We start from the raw sequence: 27,883 nt of genomic DNA, 5'->3' as shown, positions 1-27,883 counted from the left end.
GCAAAGAAAACTTAAGGTGCTTTTATTGCTGTCTTCTCAAAAGTTTATTTTAAACTACAATATAGTTATTATATCCTTTACCTTCAGAAATATTCTGTTCATGCTTTTTTTATTTGAATAACGATTAAAATGTAGTCGTAAAAGGGTCTGAAAATGTTCAAGTTTACAAAGTGATAGAAACAAGATAGGGAATGGGAAGTACATACCTGCTTTTATTATCCTGTGTGCATGGTAAAGATATAATATATATGATTCTAAAGCATTTTGTACACAAATACAACTTAAAATTCAGAATTTTTACAATGGTTCTATAATTTTGAAAATTTGCGATGTGGAGATAACTCTTTAAAACAACTGGTTTATTTGTCTCAACAATGATGTAAGGGACATAATTCTTTAAAACCACATGTTCAATTGTCTCAAGGGAAATAATTCTTTAAAATCACTGGTTATTTTGTCTCAACCATGATGTAAGGGACATGTATAATTCTTTAAAATCACTGGTTCATTTGTCTCACCCATGACATAAGGGAGATAACTCTTTAAAATCAATAGCTAATTTAGCGCTATAGAACCAGGTTTAATCCACCATTTTCTACATTTGAAAATGCCTGTACCAAGTCAGGAATATGACAGTTTTTGTCCATTCGTTTTTGATGCGTTTTGTTATTTGATTTTGCCATGTGATTATGGACTTTCCCAATTGATCTTCCTCTAAGTTCAGTATTTTTGTGATTTTACTTTTTGTGTCAATAATGACGTAAGGGACATAACTCTTCAAAATCATTGGTTCATTTGTGTAAACTAAGACAAAAGGGAGATAACTCTTTAAAATTAATAGTAGATACAAATTTCTTGTTTTGGGTTACAATAATTCATATTTTGTGAAAAATCACACTGAATCTCCCAGAAAATATACAGAAGATGATATTATCAAAATGCTGGACTTTTTGATCGACAATATATTTGTTGAGTTTGGAGGATTTATATTTCAACAGACAGTCGGTATTCCAATGGGTACTAATTGTGCACCCCTGCTGGCTGATTTGTTTTTGTACTCGTATGAAGCAGAATTCATTCAGAACCTTCTAAAAGACAAAAAGAAAAAGCACCTTGCGAAATTCTTTAATTTTACTTTCCGATATATTGATGATGTTCTATCATTGAATAACCCATATTTCAGCCAATACTTACATCTCATATATCCAAGTGAACTTGAAATTAAGGATACCACTGATACTAGAAGGACTGCTTCATACCTTGATCTTTTCCTCAATATTGACGTAGATGGACGACTTCACACGAAAATCTATGATAAACGGGACGATTTCAACTTCCCAATTATCAATTTCCCATTTCTTAGCAGTAACATACCCTCTGCCCCTTCGTATGGTGTTTACATATCACAATTGATACGTTATTCACGTGCTTGTTCACACTATACGGACTTCATATACAGGAGTGTGCTCCTTACGCAGAAACTGCTCCAACAAAGTTATGAGGAGGACAGATTAAAATTGACACTCCGTAAATTTTATGGACACCATCACGATTTGGTGGATCCATACGATGTTTCGTTGACCAAACTAGCTAAGGACATTTTTACCACATGGTAGATTGTGTTTTGTCATAATGTCGTCTAATCTTTTAATTACCAAACGTGACTTATTCCCGATTGTGACTGTTTTGCCGAGTGTGAACTCACATTACTATAAGACGTGGTACGGTACTTATACATCCCAAATTCATGTATTTAGTTTAAATGTTTAATGTTATATTTGTAATTCTCATCGGATTTTGTCAAATGTGTTGACGTCTTTTCTATTATATTTCTGTGTTATGGTAAAGAAAATTAATCACCGCCTTCATTTATCAGATTTGATTTCGTTCAAAGTAATCAGTACGATATTTTACGTTTGAAGTTAGATTCATAACAAACCTGACATAGTTTTATAATATAGTTAATTGCTACCTCAGTTTTATATTAATAAGAATTAAAATGTGCTTTGTTATTAAATGCAATATCAGTATTTAGTTCAAATATATAATCTTAAATTAATCCTAATTCTAATGACGTCATTTTTTCGTCATTTTTCATTTTTTGATGCTCTGTTTTACTAATTCTAATGACGTCATTTTTTCGTCATTTTTCAGTTTCAAATAGGACGTCACTTGGCGTAGAGGTTTAAACGTATTCGGATGTGTCTACTTTTGTGTTTCAAATGTCTGGTTATGTAAATGTATTTCAGTTGTTTCCTGTAATTAGTTAATACTTCAGCTTTATCATGTACATCTTTTGAATATTCATTTTATTAAATTTACTGTTTGCAAAAGTATAAATTACTCTAAATTATAGGGATTTTCTGGTAACTTAACGGAAAACCCTTGCCGTTTTTGGCACAACCTTTTTGATCTTTTGGTCCTCGATGCTGTTCAACTTTGTACTCGTTTCGGCTTTCAAACTTTTGTATCTGTGCGTCACACATAGGTCTTGTGTGGACAAAATACACTTCTGGCGTATTAAAATTTTAAACTTGTTGCCTTTTGTTGGCTGTTGTTCGTGTGATTCTTTGTCAATTGTGTTCTCCAATTTATTTATATTGTAGTCCTGTGTTGTCATTTTGATGTTATATTTCATATGGCCATAAAAGTGCGAGGTTTGGCATGCCACAAAACCAGGTTCAACCCACCATTTTTTCCTTTAAAAATGCCCTGTACCAAGTCAGGAATATGGTCATTGTTATATTATAGTTCGTTTCTGTGTGTATTACATTATAACGTTGTGTCGTTTGTTTTCTCTTATTTTTGAGTGTAAATTCACATTGCGATAAGACGTGTCACGGTACTTGTCTATCCCAAATTCATGTATTTGGTTTTGATGTTATATATATATGTTATATTTGTTATTCTCGTGGGATTTTGTCTATATGTGTTACATTTTAGTGTTATGTCGTTGTTCTCCTCTTATATTTAATGCGTTTCCCTCGGTTTTAGTTTGTTATCCCGATTTTGTTTTTTGTCCATGGATTTATGAGTTTTGAACAGCGGTATACTACTGTTGCCTTTATTTATTTGTGTCAACAATGACGTAAGGGACATAAGTCTTCAAAATTAATGGTTCATGTGTCAACCATGACATAAGGGAGATAACTCTTTTAAATTAATAGTTTATTTGTGTCAACAATGACGTAAGGGACATAAGTCTTCAAAATCAATGGTTCATATGTGTCAACCATGACATAAGGGAGATAACTCTCTTAAATCAATAGTTAATTTGTAACAACAATGACATAACGGATATAATTCTTTAAAATCGCTCCTTCATTTGTCTCAACCTGACAATTAATTTGTAAATAACGGATATATATTTCCTATAAACATTATAAACCTACCACAGTAAACAGTGTACAGACTAAACATATAGAACCAAACACAGCAATGATAGCATGAACTTGGTCGTGTTCTGAGTCTGTGTATAATGGATTTTGACACTGGACACCACATCCCTCAGCGTAATCATACCAGCTCTCTGGGTCCTCTGTCCTGACCAAAGGAGATATACAGGATCCTTCTGTGTTGAAATCTAAGGAATCATATGCTTGTGACTGAAATGGAATAAAATAGTAAGTCTGAATTATAAATTATGGAATAAAATAGTAAGTCTGAATTATAAAGTATGGCAAATAAAAATAAAATAGTAAGTCTGAATTATAAATTATGGCAAATAAAAATAAAAAAGTAAGTCTGAATTATAAATTATGGCAAATAAAAATAAAATAGTAAGTCTGAATTATAAATTATGGCAAAAAAAAAAAATAGTAAGTCTGAATTATAAATTATGGCAAATAAAATAGTAAGTCTGAATTATAAATTATGGCAAATAAAATAGTAAGTCTGAATTATAAATTATGGCAAATAAAAATAAAATAGTAAGTCTGAATTATAAATTATGGCAAATAAAAATAAAATAGTAAGTCTGAATTATAAATTATGGCAAATAAAATAGTAAGTCTGAATTATAAATTATGACAAATAAAAATAAAATAGTAAGTCTGAATTATAAATTATGGCAAATAAAATAGTAAGTCTGAATTATAAATTATGGCAAATAAAAATAAAATAGTAAGTCTGAATTATAAATTATGGCAAATAAAAATAAAATAGTAAGTCTGAATTATAAATTATGGCAAATAAATAAAAATAAAATAGTAAGTCTGAATTATAAATTATGGCAAATAAAATAGTAAGTCTGAATTATAAATTATGGCAAATGAAAATAAAATAGTAAGTCTGAATTATAAATTATGGCAAATAAAAATAAAATAGTAAGTCTGAATTATAAATTATGGCAAATAAAAATAAAATAGTAAGTCTGAATTATAAATTATGGCAAATAAAAATAAAATCTTGATGATTTGACCCTAGTTAATGTGTGCTTGTATTGCTTCTACATCATTTGCATGGTCTCTGGTGGAGAGTTGTTTCATTGGCAATCATAACACACCTTTTTATTTTTATATTGATGGATTTGTCCCATACGATGTGTGCTTCTACATTTACATTATTTGGTCTCTGGTGAAGAGTTGTTTCATTGGCAATCATAACACACCTTCTTACTTTTATATTGATGGATTTATTTCATACAATGTGTGCTTGTATTAATTATACATCATTCAGTCTCTGGTAGAGAATTTTCTCCTTTGCAATCATACCACATCTTCATATTTTTATATTGATTTATCCCATATAATCATGATAATGTGTGCTTGTATTAATTATACATCATTCAGTCTCTGGTAGAGAATTTTCTCCTTGGCAATCATACCACATCTTCATATTTTTATATTGATTTATCCCATATAATGTGTGCTTGTATTAATTATACAACATTTGACCTCTGGTAGAGAATTTTCTCCTTGGCAATCATACCACATCTCCCTATTCTATATTGATTTATTTCATACAATGTGTGCTTGCATGACTTCTACATCAGTTGTTCTCCATATATATGGCTAGTTGAGAGTTTCCTCTTTGGCAATAATACCACATCATCTTATTTTTATATTGTACCAAGTCATGAAGGTCAAGACGTTCTGAACAACACATAGTTTAATCTTGAATTTGCTATTCTTTATAATAAAGCAACCTGCTTATTCTCTATTCCTAATTTTTTGGTGCTATTTTTATCAATTCTTTTTTTTTCTGCCTATTTTTCTGTATCATTATTACAATGTTTCATTTGGGCTCTGTTCTTTATGACCCTTATTCTCTATTAAGTATACTCCATCCAGACCCTCATGTAGTCCTCAAGTAAAAACAACGGTCTAAATTTTAATCTAAAAAGTTGTAATATAAACTTTATAAGAGACTTTAAAGAATTGCTCATTAATATTGCTAAATAATAGACCTTTAAAAAGAGAATTTTATCTATGCAAATTTGGTTTCTGTTGTGACTGTGAGTGTTATAAAAATTCAATTTCCATCAATCTCTTTTCAATCTGAATCTATATTTACAGGTAAATTTCAAAAATAATAATTTACCTATAAATATCATAAATTTAAATGTCTTTTAAGACCACAAAATATTGGTATTATTGTGTTTAAAAATAGCCATGTTAGTAACTATAATGTGTATATGAAGCACTGAACCAAACACACCATTGTAAAAATATGAGTCATCTTCCTAACTGGCATTTAAATCTTTGGAAAAAGACATTTTAAAATGCACTTGAAAACATAATACTTTATTAGGACATTTCGGTTTTTCTTTGTGTGTTGAAGAATTTTCTTCACCTTTAAACCATAATGTTTATAATCAAAACACTAAGCATGAATTACATCAAAAGTTACTCAGTATTAATTTAAACCATGTGTGATTTTGTTCTTTCTCATACTTCCTATTCTTAATATTCCAGCGTACAGTAATTGTTATACAATGTATCAGCTGATGGCAAAATTATAACCACATGATTTATGAAATAAATGTTTAGTATAAAGATAGGATAGGTTTCACAGGTGTGTTTAGAAAAGTTCTTAGCTACTGAAATTGTGACGGATTATATAGCACCTGAAATTGTGAAGGATTAGACATTTTATAATAGGAAGGAAAACTATTTTCGTATTGATTTCTCATTTAACAATGTTTAAATAAAACTATAATACACAGATTTTAAGTTAGTGTTTCATAAATCAATTTAAAATTTTTGAATAATTCTGAATATTAATATTTTATTTATCCATCACAAAAATATGCTATTAAGGACACATTTATAAGGTGTTGTGTTAATGTTTTATGTTCAGTACAAAAAATGTAACTCATTTATTAAGTTATTGTTTTATGTAATAACTTTTACTAATATCATGAATATTACAACATGTAACTTATAAATTCATCATAAAATATATAGCACTCTTTGGCTAAATCATGATATGCATGATAAAATCTTAAAAACTTAGATTTCTGCATATATATACATTAACACATATCATTTTGCAAACTGTAAATTCAGAAATCATTGCGAGGTTTTTATTAATGCGAATATTGCGAATGGTGATGTATGACAAATAATAAGAACTCGCATTTTGTTGCCTGATACATATATCTGTATGAAGATGTTCTGAAAATCGCAATATTTGATCTCGCATTTTTGTCCATTCTATAAAGACGGCAATAATAAATTCACACAATAATTTCTGAATTTTACAGTATGTAACATATAAACTTACTGGACAGCCCGTCTCAAAATGGCTTTCATCACAGTCTAAGAAATCAGGCCAGGCTCCATGGTAAATCTCAACAATTTTACATGGTGATTTTATCTTCTTACATAATTCTTTACTAGGCAACTCCACCTGCCCACCATCACATTTAGGCAAGTACACTGAACAAAGAAAGGGTTGAACCAATGACCAGCATTCGGGAACATATTTCAAACCCTCCCAGAGTTTTAATTTCTCGTTTACTGAACTTAATGTTGAAGAATCTATGAATTCCAGCGATGTATTAGTGAAGGTCAAGGTAACACCAAGACATGTGGTTGTAGTTCCGAGTGACTGGCACGTTGTATTTTTGTAACAAGTCTTACCAGATGAAATACCTACTATCAAAAGTAATAATAATGCTGCCTCTCTTAACACCATTTTGGAAAACATTGAAGTGAAAATTCAAAGACACAACAATATGAAACCAAAACATTTAAGCTTTATCATGTTTAAAAGAATCACTTTAACTAAAAGGTGTCAAAACACTGTTAATTGTTTTAAAACTGGCTTTTCATAGAATGTATCTAGAGGTTTATTTGAGTATCCAAGTATATTAATGTTTGTGCCACATTTCCATACTAACAAGAATATCATTGGTCAATGTTGGTTCCAGTTAAATGATGTGTTCATATAAATGATGATGGAACAGTTGTTGAACTTTTCCATATTATCTTGCAAAATTGTTATTGTAGTTCTTCATCTAAACGCTGTGACAACTAAATACAATGTGAACTTTTAACCCAACATCTTCTCTGTACATGTACCATGTATGTTTGAAACACGTTGGGATGAAACAGGCACCATTCGTTCTCCCATCCTTCAGAAATTCTCTAACCTGTAATTGAAATTATTGTATTATTATAAGGTAAATGGAAGATCTAAATTCTATAGGTAACAAATATTTACAATGTACCACATTTATATCTCGAATCCAGATGTCGACTTTCTCTTATGAATTGTCTCACATTTTGACATACCAGGGTCTTTAACAGCTTACTACATAAAATGGGTTCCATTGTTTTGCTCAGTGTTGAAGGCTGTTTTGTGATAAGTTAGTCTCATTCTTTGGTCTCTTGTTGATAGTTGACCCATTGGTTGCAATCATAAAACATCTCCTTATTTATACATTAAGTGTATCAAATTGGATGCAGATGTCTATCCTTTATTCTATTAAATTAAGCTTAAAAATACAGAACAAAAATTTAAACTGTGACAAATGATAATAATTTAATTTTGGATGTAAAGCTTCTTCTGATTGGCTGACGTTATTTTGTTCTCAGCCCATAGACATAATTTAGTCATGTGACTGTGACGTTTTTTCATGGTTTTCTACGGTTTAAAATGGAATTTAGAATTAAATTATAAGAAATGATATTTTTTTGGTCTATTCGAAATAACATAAAAAATGTGGTACACACTGTTAAATAACTCGCTACGCGCGTTATTCAGTGTGCACCAAATTTTTAATTGTTATTTCTTTGTAGACAGAAATAATATTACAGTCATTCCTTAAATAGAATAATTGTTTCACTTTTATGATTATAACGCACTTAAAGATTCAATTTGGTTCCTTGACTCAAAAACAATAAAATGAAGTTAAAATATAAATTGGAAATTCAAAGTAAAATTTTTAGTTTGTAATATTTAAATGCAGCTCTAGATCTGATCAATTGAAGTCAATGTTACAGATGATCATGAGATAAAATTAAGTTACTACAACATCTAAGGGTAAAATCTTTAATTGTATCATTTTTTTCTTATAAATTTCTTACCTTTAATTTTAAAATATAAAATATAAAGAAATCAAATTTCAAATCCACAGAAAAGTCATGTGATACGCTTTTTAAACTATATTTGTACAATGTAACTGTGCTATCATTTTAAATTACAAAGCAAACAAATTCTGGTTAATCTTCAGTAAGTTTAATTCAAATGTATCTGTTGGATTTGTAGCAATAAAGAGAAGAACATATTCAAACAATTTTAAATGCTAAAACACCCACTAAAATATCAAATTTCAAAAACGTAAAAAATATTCAACATGTTCAAAGAGGCCAAAAAATTGACAAGTCGTTCATCCAAAAACAGGCTTTAATCAACTATCATATCTATAATGCAAAATATGACAGATTTTATGAATGAACTTCTCTTTAAACTTTGACCCTTGAATATGACACTTAAATAGATATAATTACTGATTGACTGATTGCCAAATACTGGGTGCCTCTACGTTATGACCTTTTGGGCACTTAAAAAAAAATTGTCATCAGGACATCAATTCAAATTGTTTCAATTGTTAAAGAATAGATATAACTGAGAATTTCAAGTCTTCAAACTGACTAAATTAGAAATGAAAACACACATACATTAATAAGCTGATGCTGCAGTTCACGACTTCTGTCTTTGACAGTGAAAAAAATATTCAACCGATTTTTAAGTCCTACACAATTACCAAAATAACAAGAAAACGAAGTACATGTATGAATCCAAAGGACAGCTTGTGATCATTCTTGACTAACATGACTAAGGGGAGCAATGCCAGACTTACCATTGGAATATTTATTTTGAATTAATGAAATGAAACATTGAACTCTTATAAAAAATTATGAGCTAACTTGAGAAAAATTGTTTAATGCATGTTCTTACACCTCAAAACTTACAAAAGTAAAATTTTGAGAAAATTAAAGGGAGATAATTCAAACATTATAATTAACTTATATCAGTTTATAAATTATTATTTATTTCTACTTCTTCAAGTAAATACAGATTACTTGTACAAGTAGTACCCCTGACTGGCTAATAGTTTCCTACAAAAAAATCTAGATATACACTGAACTCCATAAAATTTGACAAATCTCAATTCTCAGATATATTTTTTTGTAATCATGGTAATATAAAATCAAAGATCCTGGAAATTTGGGTTCAAATGTTTTTTAAGAGTTTGGTTTGTAAATTTAGTTTAGGCCTAAAAAAAAAATGTTGTGTTTCGGGTCACCCGACCGACCGTCCTTCAGACCCCCGACTCAAAAGTTTTTAAAGCTGATGTGGGGAAAAAATAATTTGTATACCTACCGACCGTTTTTTCTGAAAGAAAATAAAAATTTTTAAGTCCCTCGATCTTTTTATTGCCCCAAAAGAAAACAACGCTAATTTTAAACTCGAGGCTTATTTTTAGAATGTACTGGAAAGTGGAATCTTCTTGGCTAATTATATATGCGGGAGCATGCGCAGTAGTTATTTTCGTTTGTCAGTGTTTGAACCTGGCAGCACAACGCGTCCTATTCAATGTTCAACGCGGACATTGTGTGACCATTTCGCGGAGAAAAAAATATTTCTAAATTTTACAGAAAGTAACACCTTTTTTGACGTTAGCAATGAAATTCATCCAATGTCTAACATCGATGAAAAAAAATACACAACACAAATTTTGTGCTCGGCCACCGGCAAAAATGACTGGACCGAGATTGTTGACAATAACACAACTGTTGGAACAATGCAATCTTTTGGAATTAAATTTATCAAATTTTCATGCCAGACCCTTCTTCAAAATAAACCTGATATTAATCCATCTGAAACTGGTCAGACAATCAACGCTTTATAGACATTCTGATGAAAAGCCGCAGATGCTTTGCCAAAAGAAAGTGTCCTGCCAGGGAACAGTGTATATATTATATTTGTCTATCTGTAGGTTTGGGATGATGTTTGGTTCATGTTCCTATAAATGAATCTGCCCCACATCTTCTCAATTTCTCTCTCTGACAATCCCAAACTTTTGGTCCTGAAATAGGGGAATTGGGTTTAAAAAGCTAATTTCCTAGGGGAAGTGCTGCCCAATTTTTTTTTAGGTTTGGACTTTTTTTTTTTCAGGGGTATTTTAAAAGGGGGTAAACTAAAAGTTATTTCAGGGGGATTTTAAAAGGGGTAAACTAAAAGTTATCTCAGGGATATTTTTAAAGTGGGTAATCAATCTCTTTCTATTAAATCCCAAACTTTTGTTTGGTAACTGGAAATTGAGTTTATATAACTTAAGCTTATTTCATAATATTATAAAAAAAAAAAAAAAAAAAAAATCCCTACCTACCGTCCCTTCAAAATTTCAAGGGGGTGATCGGAAACACAACATTATTTTTTTTAGGCCTTAGAATACTCCCTAAGTGAAACCATTTGAAAAAAGAAGTAGGTTATCATGGTTATTGTCCTCACTAATGGAACTCTAACTTATTTTATCACTACTTTTGGATATTTCTAAAAATACAAGAACACAATACATGTAGGTATAGAATTTTTAAATATTCTAATTTTTCTTTAATCATTCACTGATGATTATTACATTGCAAAATTAAGAACAAAATTTCTATTAATGTTTATCTGAAAATAATAATATTATGACATCGTAAGAGGGCAATAATTATATTACGACATCGTAAGAGGGCAATAATAATATTACGACATCGTAAGAGGGCCACACTGCAAAATTAAAATTATGTCATATCTAATTATCAACCTTTGGTATATATATATTTATTAATCATATTTATTGATTGATGTTTAACACCACTTTAAGTGCTATTATGCTTAGTCCAAATAAATATGATGTCTTGAAATGCTATTTTATTCTTTTGTTTTGATGTCCATACATCTACATTTATACTATTGATCTGCAGTGGAAATCCATACTGAGCACTGTGCTCTGCAGGGAGGATTAATAGCAAAAAAAGAAGTTTATAATTAGTCATTAACCAGTCAAGGGTCTAACTTAAATAAGTTATCAGTCTGCACCGTTAGCCACTAGTCCGATGCCCCAGACTAGTAAATATTGATTTGGACTAGTGAAAATTTTCCAAATTTTATATAGTCTGATAGGGACAATTTTTTATATTTAATTTACGGACTAGTAGATGAAAAAGTTTTTGGCACAGACTGAGTTATCAGAGAAAAATAATATGCATGTGTTATTACAGACACTTTCATGAGTTGTCTACTCTTTTTTCCTTAATCTGTAATAACATAATTATGTTTGTTATCAGTTAAATATATCATAAATATTTTATCTTTAATGGGCACTTGGGAATTCTTAAAACTTTGCACAGTAGTTTAATATATTTCCTTGATAACTAATTTTTTAATTCCATTAATACAATTTTGATCAACCATGGTGAATCAATGAGACAAGGCCTTTAAGGGAAAACTAAGCTGTAATAACAAGGCTTAGTTATTACAAGCATAAAACTTACAACATTGTATATGAGAGTAAATGAGACACTTGGAAACTTGCACAGTGCCTCATTACAAGCTCTATCATCATTTCTTACAATGAATTGAAATACATTGTTATGCAAGCCTGTAAAGAGATACAGACATGATAGAGAAGCTGTAATAACACCCTTTGGTTATTGCAGGAATATATTTTCTGTAATAACATAGGTGTACTATGCATGATTTCTAAACTATGAGCTGTTATATCTTTGCAAAGGTTTAAGTATACTTAAAGAAAATTATAATATCAATAGAACTGGAGAAAAATTTAACAAAATAAAGGTTGTATATTGAATTTCCCCTTTGAAACATGTAACATACATATGTTATCACAGTTTTTTGATATTTTAGCTCACAATAACAACATGTATGTTATTTTTCTCTAATTAGACCCTTGACTGATAATATAAGGCACTGGCTACGGTTACATGGAAATGTAACAATAATAAAAATATTATTGTTACATTGGAGACTAAATGCCGGAATGCATGGTTGGATGAGGACCTGATTAATTACGAATGTAACAATAACTATTGAGGCTACGGTTACATAGCGTTATTGTTACATGAAAAACAGCAATGTACGATGGGGACTTGTAATATGTACTAAATAATAAAAGTTTAAGACATTTATTTTATATTTACAATACATACAATGTCTTTATTTTTTTTATTTACAATGACAGTTTATAAATATCCAGTAAGTGGTTTTTGGAGCATGTTTAAGTCCGACACATCATTTTGACGAATCCACTCCAAGCAGCCATCACACACCAGTAATAAGGGGGCAGGACCTTTTTCGGGATGCGGGATCGGGTGTTTTTTTAAGCTCGGGATATCGAGATTGATCTTTCGGGATGTCGGGATTTATTTATTTTTTTAATTCGGGACCTCGGGACTTCATGTTTTTAAGCCCGGGATTTCGAGATCAGGACCCCTCCTACCCTCCGCTGTGAACGTCTGTATCGCATACCATGCAATTCAATTCTGCGATATTTCTTTTAGAAGATAAGGAAATCTTTAATGTTACAAATGGAAGTTTTTAACGACCTTGACTGGCTATACAGCCCTTGCACGGTCGGTCTTTAATGTTTGCCATGCTTTCGGTGAGAAATACTATTTTACTCTCGCAATGTTGATATTCTCATCCGATCTTTTGGTTGAAAGCATGTGGTGTAGTTTCATGTTGTCTTTCAATATGATTGCATTGCCGTCCATTACAGATGTTAGGTTTACCTCAGATTTCAGTATCCAACTTAGCAGTTAACAAACTTTGCTTCAGTTGATGTATCAATTTTTTAGAGTTGCTTTTGTATAGAGCTATAGCTATAGAGCTGTCATGCGCGTAGCTACGTTTACGTCAAAACGCCCGGGCGTACACTTGAATTTGGTAAAACAAAATATTTTCATCTAGATATTATTAAAAGAATTGGTTAACAGTACATCAACCTTCTAAGTCTTTCTTCAATTGCTTGTAATTGAGACTACTATAACATAGTATATAGTAGTCTCAGCTTGTAATTTCGAATAAAAATGACAAAATTGGTGTCATATTTGTATATTTATTCATTTTCTGTCAAAGTCTAAATCTTCCGTGATTTCTATACTCGCTTTCCTTTTTTAAAAGAATGTCCTTATGTACATGGGGTTTGCATTTGTTTTTATTATAACTGTGTGGTTCAGTATGTGGTTAAAATTTTAATATATCAATAGCTATTTATGTCAAACTATCGCATGATTTTGCGATAGCTGAACAAAAACTGTTTATGGTCAAAAGAGTATCCAGCGCATCATGACGAAATTATATAAGATGAGTTTTCTGTAATTTATGGATGTTTAAAAGGAATTTCTTGAACTTGATTTACATTCTGAGGTTAAAATTTGGTGCATATAAATTATTTGTAAAACCGTGGTCAAAGTTAATGAAACTTTCTTGGAGGAAAACACGTATAGCACAAGAATAAATTTCCATCCTGGTAATTATGATGTCGAGTTAATTTACATGATTAATTTATAAACCTCCATATTTTGTCATAAAACCTGTGCAGAAATTAAATGAAAATATTTCATTTGTTTAAATCCTGTAATGGACTGATAAATAAATATCACTGAAATTAAAAATTTCAGGCAAGAACCAGGTTTCTATCTACACATTTTAATATTGCACCTGAACAACTCAGAAAATTAATCATTGCATGTTCATTTACGATTCTAAATATACAATGAATAGATTAAACATAAAAAAATAACCATTTTCAATCTACAGAATGTTGTTATTGATATGAGTTTTCAGTAACAGAAATGGTATGTCATTCTCAATAACTTTAAAACTTCCGAAGGCTTAGCACCCGCCCATCTACTACCAGCTGGTTCATTGGCCTGGATCCAATAGGGGCCTTTAGGCCCTGACCGAGGTTCGGGCGTACACTTGAAAATTACCTAGCTACGCCACTGGCTGTATGAAATTTGTGTCTTGATATTGTTTCATTTTCGTTTCAAACGCATCCCAAGTTTTTCATCCAAAACTAAATTGGTAAAATAAATCTCTGCATCCAATTTGTTCAAAGTATATAATGACAGTAATAAGAGAAGGTGTGCAGTTAAATACTTCAAAAAGTGAACACTTTATCAGCCCCAGTTCTCAACAACAAACTATATTTTTCGCATTCATTTTGACACTGCTAATCTGAGGTATTTTTATTAACTTTAAGATTAATATGTAAAACTACTTAAACATCATTTGTATAATAATAATACTTATTAATTATCATTATTACAAGTATTAATTAGTACATATGAAAGAATTAAGCAACACAGCTAAAGAAGATTTAAATTTAATAAATTTAGCGTACATTGCTGTTTTTCATGTAACAATAACACAATGTAACCGTAGCCTCAATAATTATTGTTACATTCGTAATTATTTGGTTCCTTGCCCAACTTTGCACTCCGGCAATTAGTCTCCGATGTAACAATAATATTTTTATTATTGTTACATTTCCATGTAACCGTAGCCAGTGCCTTAATATAATTCTATATTGTGCTAGCTATTTCATGGGGTCAGTTTTCATCCTTGGAGAAAACCAGGGTACAGAGAGTCATTGTATTATGAACATTCGTAGGTAAAATTACTAACCCTGTTTTAGAGCCAAACTCACAACCTCAATATTGACAGACTAGTGATACAGTAGACTATCGATAGAGACTAAGAAGAGTATACCCTTATTTTCTATTTTTTAATTTTTTTAATTGAATAACTTCACATGCATGACATGTGATAACACCCTATTAACATAAAGAACTGTCAGTTTCTTTTGTGTTTTTAAATGTCTCTTTTCAACTCATATTTGCATCAAGCAATACACAATAGTAGTCATAGCTTCTAGATTTTTGAAGTTGTGTGAAAATCAACAAAGACCAAGGTGAGGTCAACCATACATTTTTGGTCAGTTTCTCTACTTTGTACTCGCTTTCAAATCAAACTACCCGCCATTTACTAACATAAGATAATATTGATTGTAATCGATAATCTGTTAAACACTTTGACTATGTAAATAAGTCAATAAAATGTTGATAAGTAGCCAACAACCTGTGTTCTTACCTGACCTAAATTAATCCATTGATCACGTGACAATGCTGACATCCGTTCTCAATATTAACCTCTACATGTGCAATGAGAAATATTGGTTTGATAAACATATGGCTAAAGAAAGCGTTCTAAATAAAAACAAGGAGATCAATTAAGTAATAGAGACAAACTTTTCAATATAATTATGATTTTTGATACATTTAACAAACAAATAGTGCTTATTAATAAAAGGGGAAGGGCTATGTACATATTAAAAAAAAAAAGAAGAAAAGCCAAGTACAGAAAAAAATTAAAGGAAAATCTACAATGTTACATGATGACATGCTCTTCATGAGTTTACCATCTAAACACGTCAGGTGTACTTTATATAGTATCTTTTGTTATTGGGATGTACAAGTAGTTGAAGTACCAATTAGACTATGATGACTTTGTTTTTGTAATATGTATTTCTATTTGTATTGAAATGATGAGTTAAGCATTTTCAACTGATTTTATAGTTTATTCTTATGTTGTACTGTTACACCACTGTTTTAGGTAAGGAGAAGGTTGGGATCCAGCTAACATGTTTAATAAGGCTGTTAGTTTTCTTGTTTGAATTGTTTTACATTGTCATTTCGGGGCCTTTTATAGCTGACATCCATGGGATATGGGCTTTGCTCATTGTTGAAGGCCATACAGTGACCTATAGTTGTTAATTTCTGTGTCATTTTGGTCTCTTGTGGAGAGTTGTCTCATTGGCAATCATACCACATGATAAAAAGACAAACAATAATTTTCCAAGCATAGTAACTATTGCTTTCTATTCAGGTAAAAAAAAAGTTTCTATTTGTTGGTATGGCATTCTCTAAGCTGGTTAATCCAAAAAAGAAGAAAAGAGTACATGCAGCCAAAGAGTCACCATTTCCAGTTCCCATAGCAACAGAACAGTATGAGAACACATGGTTCTACTACACAGGCTATCTCCATGACAACCACATAGAAATCAAACATAGTGGAGATATTGACAGACTGTACAAAATGGTGAGATCCTAAGTAAAAGTTTTACACTTATTGTGTGTTCAAGCTGCATAAATATATTGTGCAAGATTTGTTCCATGAAAGGTCCTTGAAGGACCTTTATATTCAAATAAGGAGATGTGGTATGGTTGCCAATATGACAACTATCCACCTGAGTGTATTGGAAGTAGATATAAACTTTTATCATAGGTTTGAGTAGTAAATACAGTAGTTTTGAATATTTGATAAATGGCCTGCTGTTTAATCCATATCGCGCAACTTTGATGCGCAACCTTTATGGCTTACCCTTTATCACACCCCTACCCTTTATCGCATACCCTTTATCACACCTTTACCCTTTATCACACCCCTACTTTTTTTTTTTACATAAAGTCACTTTTTATAATGTAAACTTAAGAAATATTTTTCCTCAATATAGGTCAAATAGAACAGTCAATCTGGCGTGACCCAATTTATTGAATGACGTCATTGTTTGGTATGTACATGTGACGTCACGAACGTTAAGTTTTCATATTTTTTGGCACTCTAAATGAAACTATAAAAAAATTACAAAACACACAAAAAAATACAATAATAAACAAAATATTTTTAAAACCACAGCACGCAAATTGTAAGGTAACCCAGGTGTATTGAGCAGTTCTTTTAAGGCTTCTAAAACAAGACAAAAGTAGAATATTGAAGGTAACCCAGTGCTATGGATCAAAAATCAGTTCATATAATATAACTCTCCTGTTGAAATATATGATAAAGCGTATAAAACATTGCAAAATCTGTATCACATGCCGTATCACCTTTGACCAATACCATCCCTCGGGCCTAAAGGCCCTTGGGCTGATATTGGTGTCCCGGGATGATACGACATATGATTCTGATTTTGCCATGTATTATTCTCTATTAATTGGCCACTGTACAGACATCAACAGAGAAAAAAAACCAAAGTGATGGCTGCTCAAGGGTTTCGATATGGAAAATGTGTATCAATACAAATAAATGAGAAATCTTTTTATAAGTACAAAAACAATGTACATATAAAAAAGAAGATGTGGTATGATTGCCAATGAGACAACTATCCACAAAAGACCAAAATGACACAGACATTAACAACTATAGGTCACCGTACGGCCTTCAACAATGAGCAAAGCCCATACCACATAGTCAGTTATAAAAGGCCCCGATAAGACAATGTAAAACAATTCAAACGAGAAAACTAACGGCCTTATTTATGTAAAATTTATATACATGTACATCTACATATAACACTTGTATTAATAATAATTGTTTATGGCATAAAGTTGTTATACAGCATCCCTTAAAAATCAGCTTCACTATTTTTTTATTTTTTTTTTCAGGTAATTAAGGTTTATTATTCAACAGAATTTAGAGATGTTCCTTCTTAACTTGACCAACTGGTCAAAGTCATTTTCTATGTTTAAACATAGGTAAACTGTTTAAATACTGTAAACAGTCGGGCAACTAAAATAATTTAAATATCTTAAATTTAGCTTTGAAGAACTTTCCATAATCTTCAAAGACTTAAACACTCTCTACCTTATTTGGTTACTAATTGATTTATTGCATACATTTAATTAATGTCATTTTTTAAAATGTCTCGTGTACATTCTTTTTCAATTGACAATTTATGTACAATTGTCTCCCTTTCTTATTCTTGAATTTTTTTACAAGTTTTGTTCAAAGGATTTGAATCTTTACTTTTAGGGATTTTTTGGAAAAGGTACTTTATCCAGAAGTAAGCCAGAGTTTAATCAGCGCTTCAAAACATTGGCCATTCCAAACAAAAAAGGGGAGACAATCATTGCAAGAATTATGAGTAGGAGAAGGTAAGTAAATGTCAATTACTCAGAAATATCAGAGAAGGACCTATTATTGTAGTAGTTTATAGTTCCAAAACTGTTGATTTTTGTAATGGAAAATTCTGTTATTTTAAGGAATTAACCTTTGAGTGAATTTTGATGAATTGTCTCCCATGAAGACTCTTTTAACAGAGAAAGCTAATTATTTATTAGTCCCCTGCTGATGAAGTTGAAGGGGACTTAAGGTTTGCACTCTGTCAGTCTGTCTGTCCACGCATCAGTCCAGCAATTCAGTTTTCCAGACTTTTTTTCTTCATGCTTGAAGATATTGATTTGATATTTAGTGTATTGTTTTATCATGACATTACAGGTCAAGTTCAATTTTCACAATTTTTGCTTTTCTCCTTGGTCAGTTAAAGCCCTTTCCCTAGAATTTAATTTTTGATGAAATACTTATTAATTACTAGATTTCTGTTCAAAAGGGAAATAAACTCATTTTTAAAAGATTTGTAAAAGACATTGTTTGAAGACTCAGAGTTAAGTGGTAGGTTTGTTTTTTGATCAAGTTAGAAATTGGTTCCATTAAAATTAATTTTAACCGGTAGGGGACTATGTATTGCCATGCAATACTCACAGAATGCTTGTTTCTTTTCAGTTATGTACACAGACTAAACTGGTACTTAGAACAAATAAAGGGGACATCAGGATGCAATACAGAATATGATAGTTCTGAAGAACTCAAAGAGGACTCAGATACAGAAATATCTAAGGATGGTATGTAGATATACTTCATGTGTTATTTCTTACAGCAATATGACTTGAGTGTGTAAGTATAGGTAATATATTTGGTTAGCTTGCTTGCTAGCTTAACTGTGAAGTCATTATTAGGTCTGGTATACTACCCTCCTTTAAGAGTAGACTAGTCTAACAGATAACCAATCTATTTGTCTGTAGGACTAGACTACTCTGAAAAGAGGGTAGTATAGTTAACCTTATAATGATAACAAGGTTCACCTAACAAACAAGCTAGCCAACAATATTACTTTTACCTACAGACTCAAGTCATTTTGCTGTAAACTGTTAATCTTATTGTAGACCATTTATATTTTCTCCTTTGATTTTGTTTTGTTTAGTGAACTTTCATTTGATCTTGAAATCTTTAACTAATATAGTATTTGCCATCTCAGGAACTTATTAAAGTCTTATAAACTTGAGATTTTTTATTTATCTAATACATATTTTTTCTCGTACATTTGACCTTCCAAATAAGACTTACATGTATCACCAGGTTTGTACTTGGGCAACACAATGGGTGCCTTTCAGCGCAAAAGAAGTCCTTTTAGGTGTGTCTTAGGATTTTGACAACAGTAAAACCGTAAATAATATCTTGTTTTTATTCAAATACTATATATACAAATGTAGATATAAGAGCTTATTTCCACAAAACATGGTGGGATAGAATATTTAAAATATTCAATATTAATATAGAAATACTCTGTATGTTTCTAACCCCTGCACACGAAAATATGGATCAGAATTGGCAATTGTACATGTTAGAAGCAGCATTTAATTAACAAGATCAATTGTAATATTTATATCTTCTTATACCATTATGATTTGATCGAACTTACATGTGTGACATAAATTTTTATAATTTGTGTCTAATACTGTGTTATGTAGTTTCACATGTTTCGTCTTGAAAAATACAAAAAATACAAAAAAAAACACAATTGGTGCTACATGCGGAACAGGATCTGCTTAACCTGCTGGAGAACCTCAAATTTTGGTTTTTAGGAAAAAGTTGTCTTATTGGCAATCATAGTGATACCACATAACTATTGTATATAAATTAATGGAACATTTTGCTTTGAAAAAAGTTTGTAAGTAAGGTAAACACCAACTGATTTTTGGGAAAGGGTTTATTTCCTTTTCAATAAATGTGGAAACTTTTCCTGGAAAAGTTTCCCCCATATGAGTATTTGTTATTATATATATCAATTATTGATAGATCACATCTACATTAATATTTTGCAGGGAATTCTGAATTAAAATTTTCTGTTACAGTAACAAAAGACGAAGAAAACACATCAAATCCAAATATTGATGATGGCAATAAATTATTTCATTCACAAACAAAACCCTTGAAGGCAATGCCTACAGACTTGTGGGCAGAACCAGTAAGCCAATGGGAAACCAGTAACACAGGAAGTAAAGAGGACTTATGGGAAGAGGATGCTGATTTCTGGGGAGATGAGTCTTCATCTGCCTCAGTATCTGGAATAAATAAAACTCAAAACATTGCAATGTATAAATCTGAGGATATTTGGAATGATGATTCTAAAAAGAAGTCTGAATTACTAGAGGTTACTGAGGTTATGGACAATGATTCTTCAAAAAGAAAGAATGTTATATCTCAATTGGACAAGTATTCTGAGAAAGAATCCATTTCAGGACATGAAAATCATGGAGATGTAAATAAATTGACCAAAGAAACACAATTTAATCAAAGAGAAGCCATTTCAATTGACAATCCTGAAATGAAAATGAGTGTTGAGACTGACAGCAAACAAAACGATTTCCAAAGTTCCCAAACAAATATGTTGGATAATGTTTTACCATTAAAAACTGAAAAATCTAAATTGTTGAATACAGAAAGTACAGATAGTGATTTCGACTCTCTGTGTAAGTCAGATGATACTGAGGGTGAATTATTTATAGTTGATGATTCTGACAGTGAAGCAGAAGTTTGGAAGAGAAGAAAATTATCTAGGAAGAAAAAGAAATGGAGACCTGTTTTAAAAAAGGATCCATTCTTTGTTAAAGAAAATCTTCATTTGTCTTTTGAGGAGGTAAAATTAACAGCATATTAGCCATGGCATTGGGAAAACTTATACTGTGGATTCATTATTATTCGTTGGATACCAATTTTTTTTCAATTTTGTGGGTACAGGTGAACCACAAAATTAAATGTTCAAGGAATGACAAATTGTCTATAGGTTTGTATGCAGATTTTGACAAAATCACGAAATTAGCTTTCCACGAACTCATGTTTTTTTCTTTCATCCATGCAAATTAGTATTTACGAAAAAATAAATGAATCCACGGTATTCAATTTAACATGTCAAAGAAACAAAAATTAAACCACTCTGAAAAAATGTAAAAGAACACATAAAAGAGAACAGAGAAAAATTATGTGTACTTGCCATGGGTTTTTTCAGAATACTTGAGAAAATTGTTCAGCAATATTTATTCTTTGTTTTCACATGTTTATCCTTTGAAAGAGATGTTTTTAAGATTAATTTGTTAGTAATTGTATGCAATACACACCAACCAAACATATTGATTTAAATCATCCAAAAAATGTCTTAAACCACTTGACAAAATTTCATCAATTTCTTGATTACATGTAGATATACATTGTAAGAAGATGTGGTATGATTGCCAATGAAACAACCATCCATCCAAGTCTCAATTTGTAAAAAGTAAACCATTGTAGGTCAAAGCTTTTTTACACAAAACCTTATATTATAGCTCACACAAAACAGCAAGCTATAAAGGTCCCAAAAATTGACTAGTGTAAAACCATTCAAACATGAATACCAACAGTCTAATCTATGTATTTCAGGCATTTTTCCTGTCCTATGGCCTTGGTTGTCTAGTTGTAAAAGATGATAACGAAGTAAGTTTTTACTAAAATAGAATCTTTTGTAGGGAGTATAATGGAACAGCAACCAAACAACTTTATAATATTATCAGTAAAAGACATTTAGAAATTAATGTTTTTTACTGAAAGTCCTAATTATTTTATAATTTTGCAACATTTGAGTTGCCTCAGAGATTGAAAATAAGTTTATTTGGTGTGGTTATTACAACGACACAGATTGAATGGCAGAATTATCAGCTTGTGTATCTGTCACAAATCCTCTCAGCTTTCCAACTTTTATATGCCTTAGAGTTGGTAATGATACTTGACATAATTATTTACCACTATAAGAAGGCATGTCTCTTATAAGGAAGAAAACCATTCAATGAAGGTCAAGGTCAAAAACTCATTTAAACATTTTTATAGTTACATGAGGAGCAGGATGTGCTTACCATCCCAGATAACCTATAGATGACCCCAAGGTTTTAGATGGGGTATGTGTTGCTCAGTTTTTATTTTTCTGTCTTTTTTTGTATAAAATTGTTTGTCTTTTGGCCTTTTATTGTCATGGTCCTGTCATTATTAAAAAGCATGAGGAAATAAATCAACTAAATAATGCATGTAGATATAAATTTCAACCTTCTTCAGATTTTATGTGTAACATTATTATTCGAGGGATACCAATTTTCGTGGATTTCATGGGTATTAAAGGGTGAACCAAAAATTAAATGTGTAACAAAGTACAAATCATCTTTGAGCTGGTGTGGAGATTTTTGCAATACAATGAAATTAAATATCCATGAAAATATGATTTTCCCTCAATCCGTGAAAATTGGTTCCCATACAAACCAATGGAATCCACAGTATTACCTTATTATACTTTCTGTGTTTCAGAGAACTCCAGATTTAACAGAGATGTGGGAGACGTTCAGCAGTAAACAACAAACATTCATACCTAATTATATAGCTTATCATTACTACAGGAGTAAAGGATGGGTACCCAAAACTGGACTCAAATTCGGCTCAGATTTCAGTAAGTTTTGTGTTACTCTTTTGGAAAAGATCAAAAACTGGACTTAAATTCGGCTCAGATTACAGTAAGTTTTGTGTTACTCTTTTGGAAAAGATCAAAAACTGGACTTAAATTCGGCTCAGATTTCAGTAAGTTTTGTGTTACTCTTTTGGAAAAGATCAAAAACTGGACTTAAATTCGGCTCAGATTTCAGTAAGTTTTGTGTTACTCTTTTGGAAAAGATCAAAAACTGGACTTAAATTCGGCTCAGATTTCAGTAAGTTTTGTGTTACTCTTTTGGAAAAGATCAAAAACTGGACTTAAATTCGGCTCAGATTTCAGTAAGTTTTGTGTTACTCTTTTGGAAAAGATCAAAAACTGGACTTAAATTCGGCTCAGATTTCAGTAAGTTTTGTGTTACTCTTTTGGAAAAGATCAAAAACTGGACTTAAATTCGGCTCAGATTTCAGTAAGTTTTGTGTTACTCTTTTGGAAAAGATCAAAAACTGGACTTAAATTCGGCTCAGATTTCAGTAAGTTTTGTGTTACTCTTTTGGAAAAGATCAAAAACTGGACTTAAATTCGGCTCAGATTTCAGTAAGTTTTGTGTTACTCTTTTGGAAAAGATCAAAAACTGGACTTAAATTCGGCTCAGATTTCAGTAAGTTTTGTGTTACTCTTTTGGGGAAAGAATATTTTTACCTTACAACTTTTACTGTGGATTCATTTATTTTCGTGGATTGAGGAAAACTTGCATTTTCATGGATATTTGATTTCATGGTTTTCTGCTTAAAAATCTCATAGTAAAGGTGTTATTAGTTGAACATTGAAGTTTGTGGTTCTCCTTTATCCAGGAAACCCACGAAAATTGGTTTCTAACGAATAATGATTAGTCCACAGTAACTCAATAACTTGATTTCATACTGTTGTAATGTCTTCCATAAATGAATAAGACAGCAACTTAGACAATAAAACAAAACTGAAGCCTGGCGATCAGCATTCAATCTTCAATCTGGAACTTGTGTCCATACCAAACCATTTTCCGATTGTCAAAATTCAATACTAGTTCTAAATTAATTCAAAAGAGTCCATTAAAGATCTACCATCATAATCGATGTACAAAAGATATATTGGGAAGCGACAACCATTGAACATGGTACATGATCTTGCAGATTAGAATTAGTTTTGTAAGTACTCAACAGTAGAGGATCCAGAGAGGTGGAGACCCCCTTTTTTTGGGATGATCAATGCATTTTACCCTTTATTCCCCCCCTTTTGAAAATGACCCTGCTCAACTTTTTTCCTTTATCATTATCATGATTTGTGAAATAACATAAAGAATGGCAAATGTTCAGTTAAGAAAAAAGTACTATTTTGTGATATTAATGTAACTTGCCCATGCCACTACCAATGTGTACAACATGTACAAAAGAATTATTGATTGAAAATCAGAAAATTAGAATATTTTACTGCTTGTTTCAGGATTATGTTAAATTTCTCAAATCCAATATTCAGACTTCTCCTGAAAGTTGTCAATAAACAAATCTTTATTATGTATGTTGCCCTTATCTTTGAACTGACAGAACATCATTGATTAATTTGGTTTAGAAAAAGTTATTTCTATCTGACCCCAATTTCATGGTCCACTGAACATAGAAACTGATACCATTTACTAAGGACACATTTGAGTTTCTGGTATGAAATTATACCAGATTTGACACAAGGGAAAGTTTTTCATCAAGGAGCATATATTTTTTTCAGTAATATACAAAGAAGGACCAGCTTTTTATCATGGTAGTTACTCAGTGATAGTTAAGATGGTATGGGAAGATTCTTTAGAGGAAGTCCCTCAATACCACACTAGAGACCTGACATGGACCAATCTGGCAGGGCTTAACAGACTTACTGAACAAGTATCTAAGGTATGTAGTCCCTCAATACCACACTAGAGACCTCACCTGGACCAATCTGGCAGGGCTTAACAGACTTACTGAACAAGTATCTAAGGTAAGTACCTGACGGAAAGGAGAAAAAAGTTATTATTATTACATTGGTTGCAATTGAGTACATTGATTTCCTAAGAAGGTTATTTCAATGAGGCTTGACAATTTTGGATAGTCGTTGCTTCTAAGGTACCACAATTGTTTTATTATACCGAACTAACAGTGGAAGAACTGTTTTAAGCATTGAAAAACACATACTTCACTTTAGACTTTACTCTTTAGTAACAAACACAAGCCAGAAGTTGATGTTTGAAAACACATTTATCTTTTACAATTTCTCATATGTACGAAAAAGGTAGAATCTTTTTGTAAAATATTGATGGCCCTGAAAAGGACTGTTTGGGTTGCATCACTATGTTGAGTTATGCCTCTTTATAATGTTTTATGTAACTTGGGGCACCATCTGGGTCTCCATTCATTTCTTTCTGGTGTTATGCCTCTTGATAATGTGAAAAAGTAGGCCTGTGTCAAATCGTTTTAATTTCAAAATGTTGAAAGTTACCAGTAAAGGATCAATACTCAGATTTATAACAAATGTATTCACACTTTTGGTATTTTGCTGAATTTTGTTCTCTGAATGACCTTAGATCTGCTCAGAATAACCTTCTGACGTCAAACAACTATCAATTTTTGATTGTGACGTCAAATTTTTAAAATTGGGATATCAAAGTTTACGTGAACTTGTGTGATTTTATGTAACAGCGTACAAATTTGACTACAAGCTTAAATATGTCTACTTGAGCTTACTTTTTAACAAGAATTATGCATACCCTATGTTAAACAGAAAAGTAGCTAATTTTTGGGTTTTTGCAGAATAATTAAGTAAACCTCCTTATTTGTACATTTTCTTTATTCAACAGGAAGTCTTGATATGTCATGTGATTAGACCAAACAGTTTAACAGAGGAAGATCTGTTGTCACCTAAATGTATCCCACAATTCAAAGTTAAGGTTTGTACTGCCATTGACATTCAATTAGATATTTTGTTTATCAGATAATTAGTTTAGATTTGAAGAGAGTAGACATTTAGAATTTATAATTCAAAACTAATTAAAAAAATCAGTATAAGGGAACAACCATTTAACTTCAAGGGGGGAGGGGTTATGTTTTTTTCTCTATAAAAAAATATTCTGATCCCCAATTTGATGAAAAAAAATATTCTGGTCAAGCAGATTACAAAAAAAATATTCTGAATGCAGATTTCCCGCAAACCTGGTTAAATTGAGAAAAAAATACAGTAATTTGATTGATAGTGTAGAAAAAAACTAAATTAATAATTTCTCACTCAGAAAAAAAACCATACACCCCTTTGAAGTTAATTGGTTTTAGAACTTAAATATTGAAAATTCTCGATACCCTTTTATTTTATTCAAAAGACATCTAGACATTAAGACATGTGTCCACACTGTATGTAAAACAAGGGGACCGTGAAGTCAAAAGAGAAATCAAACATCAAAGAGTTTTTTAGAATACAGCTGCATATTTTCATTATACAATGCAGTTTATAAATATGATGCAATATCATATTCCATAATATTTATTTTTAATTGTTAATTTGTACATTTTCTCTTTGATTCTACTGTCTTTTATTTTAAAGTTCAAGGACAGGACATGATTCTTGATGTAACATGACAATGTAGCAACAATGTGCTTTCATCTCACTCATCTTCAAGTTATCAATGAAATGCATGCAATGTTGTTCTTACAGCTGATATACTATCACAATGCTTTACATGCATAAATTTGTTTTACTTACTATTTCATGTAATATCATATTACTGCTATTTTACGAAAACTTTCCTTTGACTGATTTTCCTATAACAAATTATTGCTAGAAACTAAGGGCATATGTGCCGTTGTCAATCAAATTAACAACGTCATCATAGTTAAAATATCAATAAACAGATTACCATTGGTTATTGCATCTCAATTGCTTTTCTCAATTTTATTGTACCAGCTCAAACAAGAAAATCTATCTCGTTGTGATTACCAATGATAATCTATAAATCTAAACCGAAAACACATAATATTGCTAATACAAATTGCCAAGAATAGTTGTCTAGATTGACAGTCTTCCTGAAAATGGTCAGTTTCATGGCATTTTCCTTTGATCTATTGTTTTTTCCCTTTGATCGTTACAATTTTGGCTAAATCACGCAATTGGTTCATGACAAGTTGGCAGAACTGCATTTTTCAATAAGGATTGTAAAAACATCATATTTTCTTCACAGGAAGTGGTTATATCAAGATGGGTGTCATCACAAGAAAGAGAGAAACATACTGAGGAAATACCTTAACCAGAAAACATTTATAAACATTTTATTTATTCTGAAATAATAAATTTTTAAGAAACAAACATTGTATGGTCAATTTCTTTCAAAGTCAAATGTAGAAATGGCTTTGAGTTGATGTTTTGTTAGTTTGACCCAGCAAATAGGTACACAACCATAAAGTGTTTTACCGTATCTGTCGTTCTGTCATTCTGAACAAACAGTTATATACAGACCCACATATTGAGCTGTTTTTTAGTCAATATGTGAGCCTTTCAATTTCATGATCAGTTAAAGATAGAGTTGGTTCTGCGCTATGCTGGTTTTTTTCTGAATTTACAGGTTCTGGACTTAAAAAAATCTTGTTAGAATGATAGTTATACCGTTATAATTATATCAACCTTTTTTTGGGAGCTGGACCATTTGTGTCCTTCGAACTGTTGTTTATTATGAATTTGAGAAGTCCACATGCTTTTAATCTAGTCATTTGATGACTGTTACTGTTATAATTTGACTCCATC

The 27,883-nt window shown here is 31.1% G+C and overlaps 2 protein-coding genes across 4 annotated transcripts in view; one reads left to right on the top strand and one right to left on the bottom strand.

The window, feature by feature from the left end:
- The window catches only part of LOC143055342 (protein smoothened-like), a 32,129-nt gene extending 16,494 nt beyond the window's left edge, over positions 1-15,635 (bottom strand). The window contains exons 1-3 of the mRNA XM_076228468.1: positions 15,619-15,635; positions 6,727-7,597; positions 3,393-3,605 (exon numbers count right to left, since the gene is read on the bottom strand). Of these exons, the coding sequence (XP_076084583.1) occupies positions 3,393-3,605; positions 6,727-7,152 (639 nt within the window). The 5' untranslated portion in view covers positions 7,153-7,597; positions 15,619-15,635. The remainder of the gene's footprint in view (positions 1-3,392; positions 3,606-6,726; positions 7,598-15,618) is intronic.
- LOC143055344 (tRNA-splicing endonuclease subunit Sen2-like) lies at positions 15,633-27,457 on the top strand. 3 transcript variants are annotated; one of them, XM_076228473.1, is made up of 10 exons: positions 15,633-15,761; positions 16,414-16,626; positions 18,340-18,461; positions 19,090-19,208; positions 20,499-21,283; positions 22,060-22,113; positions 22,972-23,110; positions 24,851-25,011; positions 25,953-26,042; positions 27,324-27,457. In XM_076228473.1, exons 2-10 carry the CDS (start codon positions 16,441-16,443, stop codon positions 27,387-27,389), a joined length of 1,722 nt encoding a protein of 573 aa, XP_076084588.1. In that variant the 5' UTR covers positions 15,633-15,761; positions 16,414-16,440; the 3' UTR covers positions 27,390-27,457. The 3 variants fall into 3 exon arrangements, with proteins under 3 accessions (XP_076084588.1, XP_076084587.1, XP_076084589.1); XM_076228472.1 differs by having other exon boundaries at positions 20,469-21,283; XM_076228474.1 differs by lacking the exon at positions 16,414-16,626 and having other exon boundaries at positions 15,665-15,761; positions 20,469-21,283.
- The last annotated feature ends 426 nt before the right edge of the window (positions 27,458-27,883 follow it).

Source organism: Mytilus galloprovincialis, chromosome 12, assembly GCF_965363235.1.
Source record: "Mytilus galloprovincialis chromosome 12, xbMytGall1.hap1.1, whole genome shotgun sequence".
Taxonomy (NCBI): Eukaryota; Metazoa; Mollusca; class Bivalvia; order Mytilida; family Mytilidae; genus Mytilus; species Mytilus galloprovincialis.
The sequence above is the reverse complement of the archived record's forward strand: the minus strand, read 5'-3'. Positions and strand labels throughout refer to the sequence as shown.

Bases quoted from the DNA above. Each gene is read 5' to 3' on its own strand.
- LOC143055344 (XM_076228472.1), top strand. From the start codon at position 16,441: ATGGCATTCTCTAAGCTGGTTAATCCAAAAAAGAAGAAAAGAGTACAT. The intron at 21,284-22,059 runs GTAAAATTAACA...TATGTATTTCAG, and splicing joins TTCATTTGTCTTTTGAGGAG to GCATTTTTCCTGTCCTATGG. The intron at 23,111-24,850 runs GTAAGTTTTGTG...TATTTTTTTCAG, and splicing joins CAAATTCGGCTCAGATTTCA to TAATATACAAAGAAGGACCA.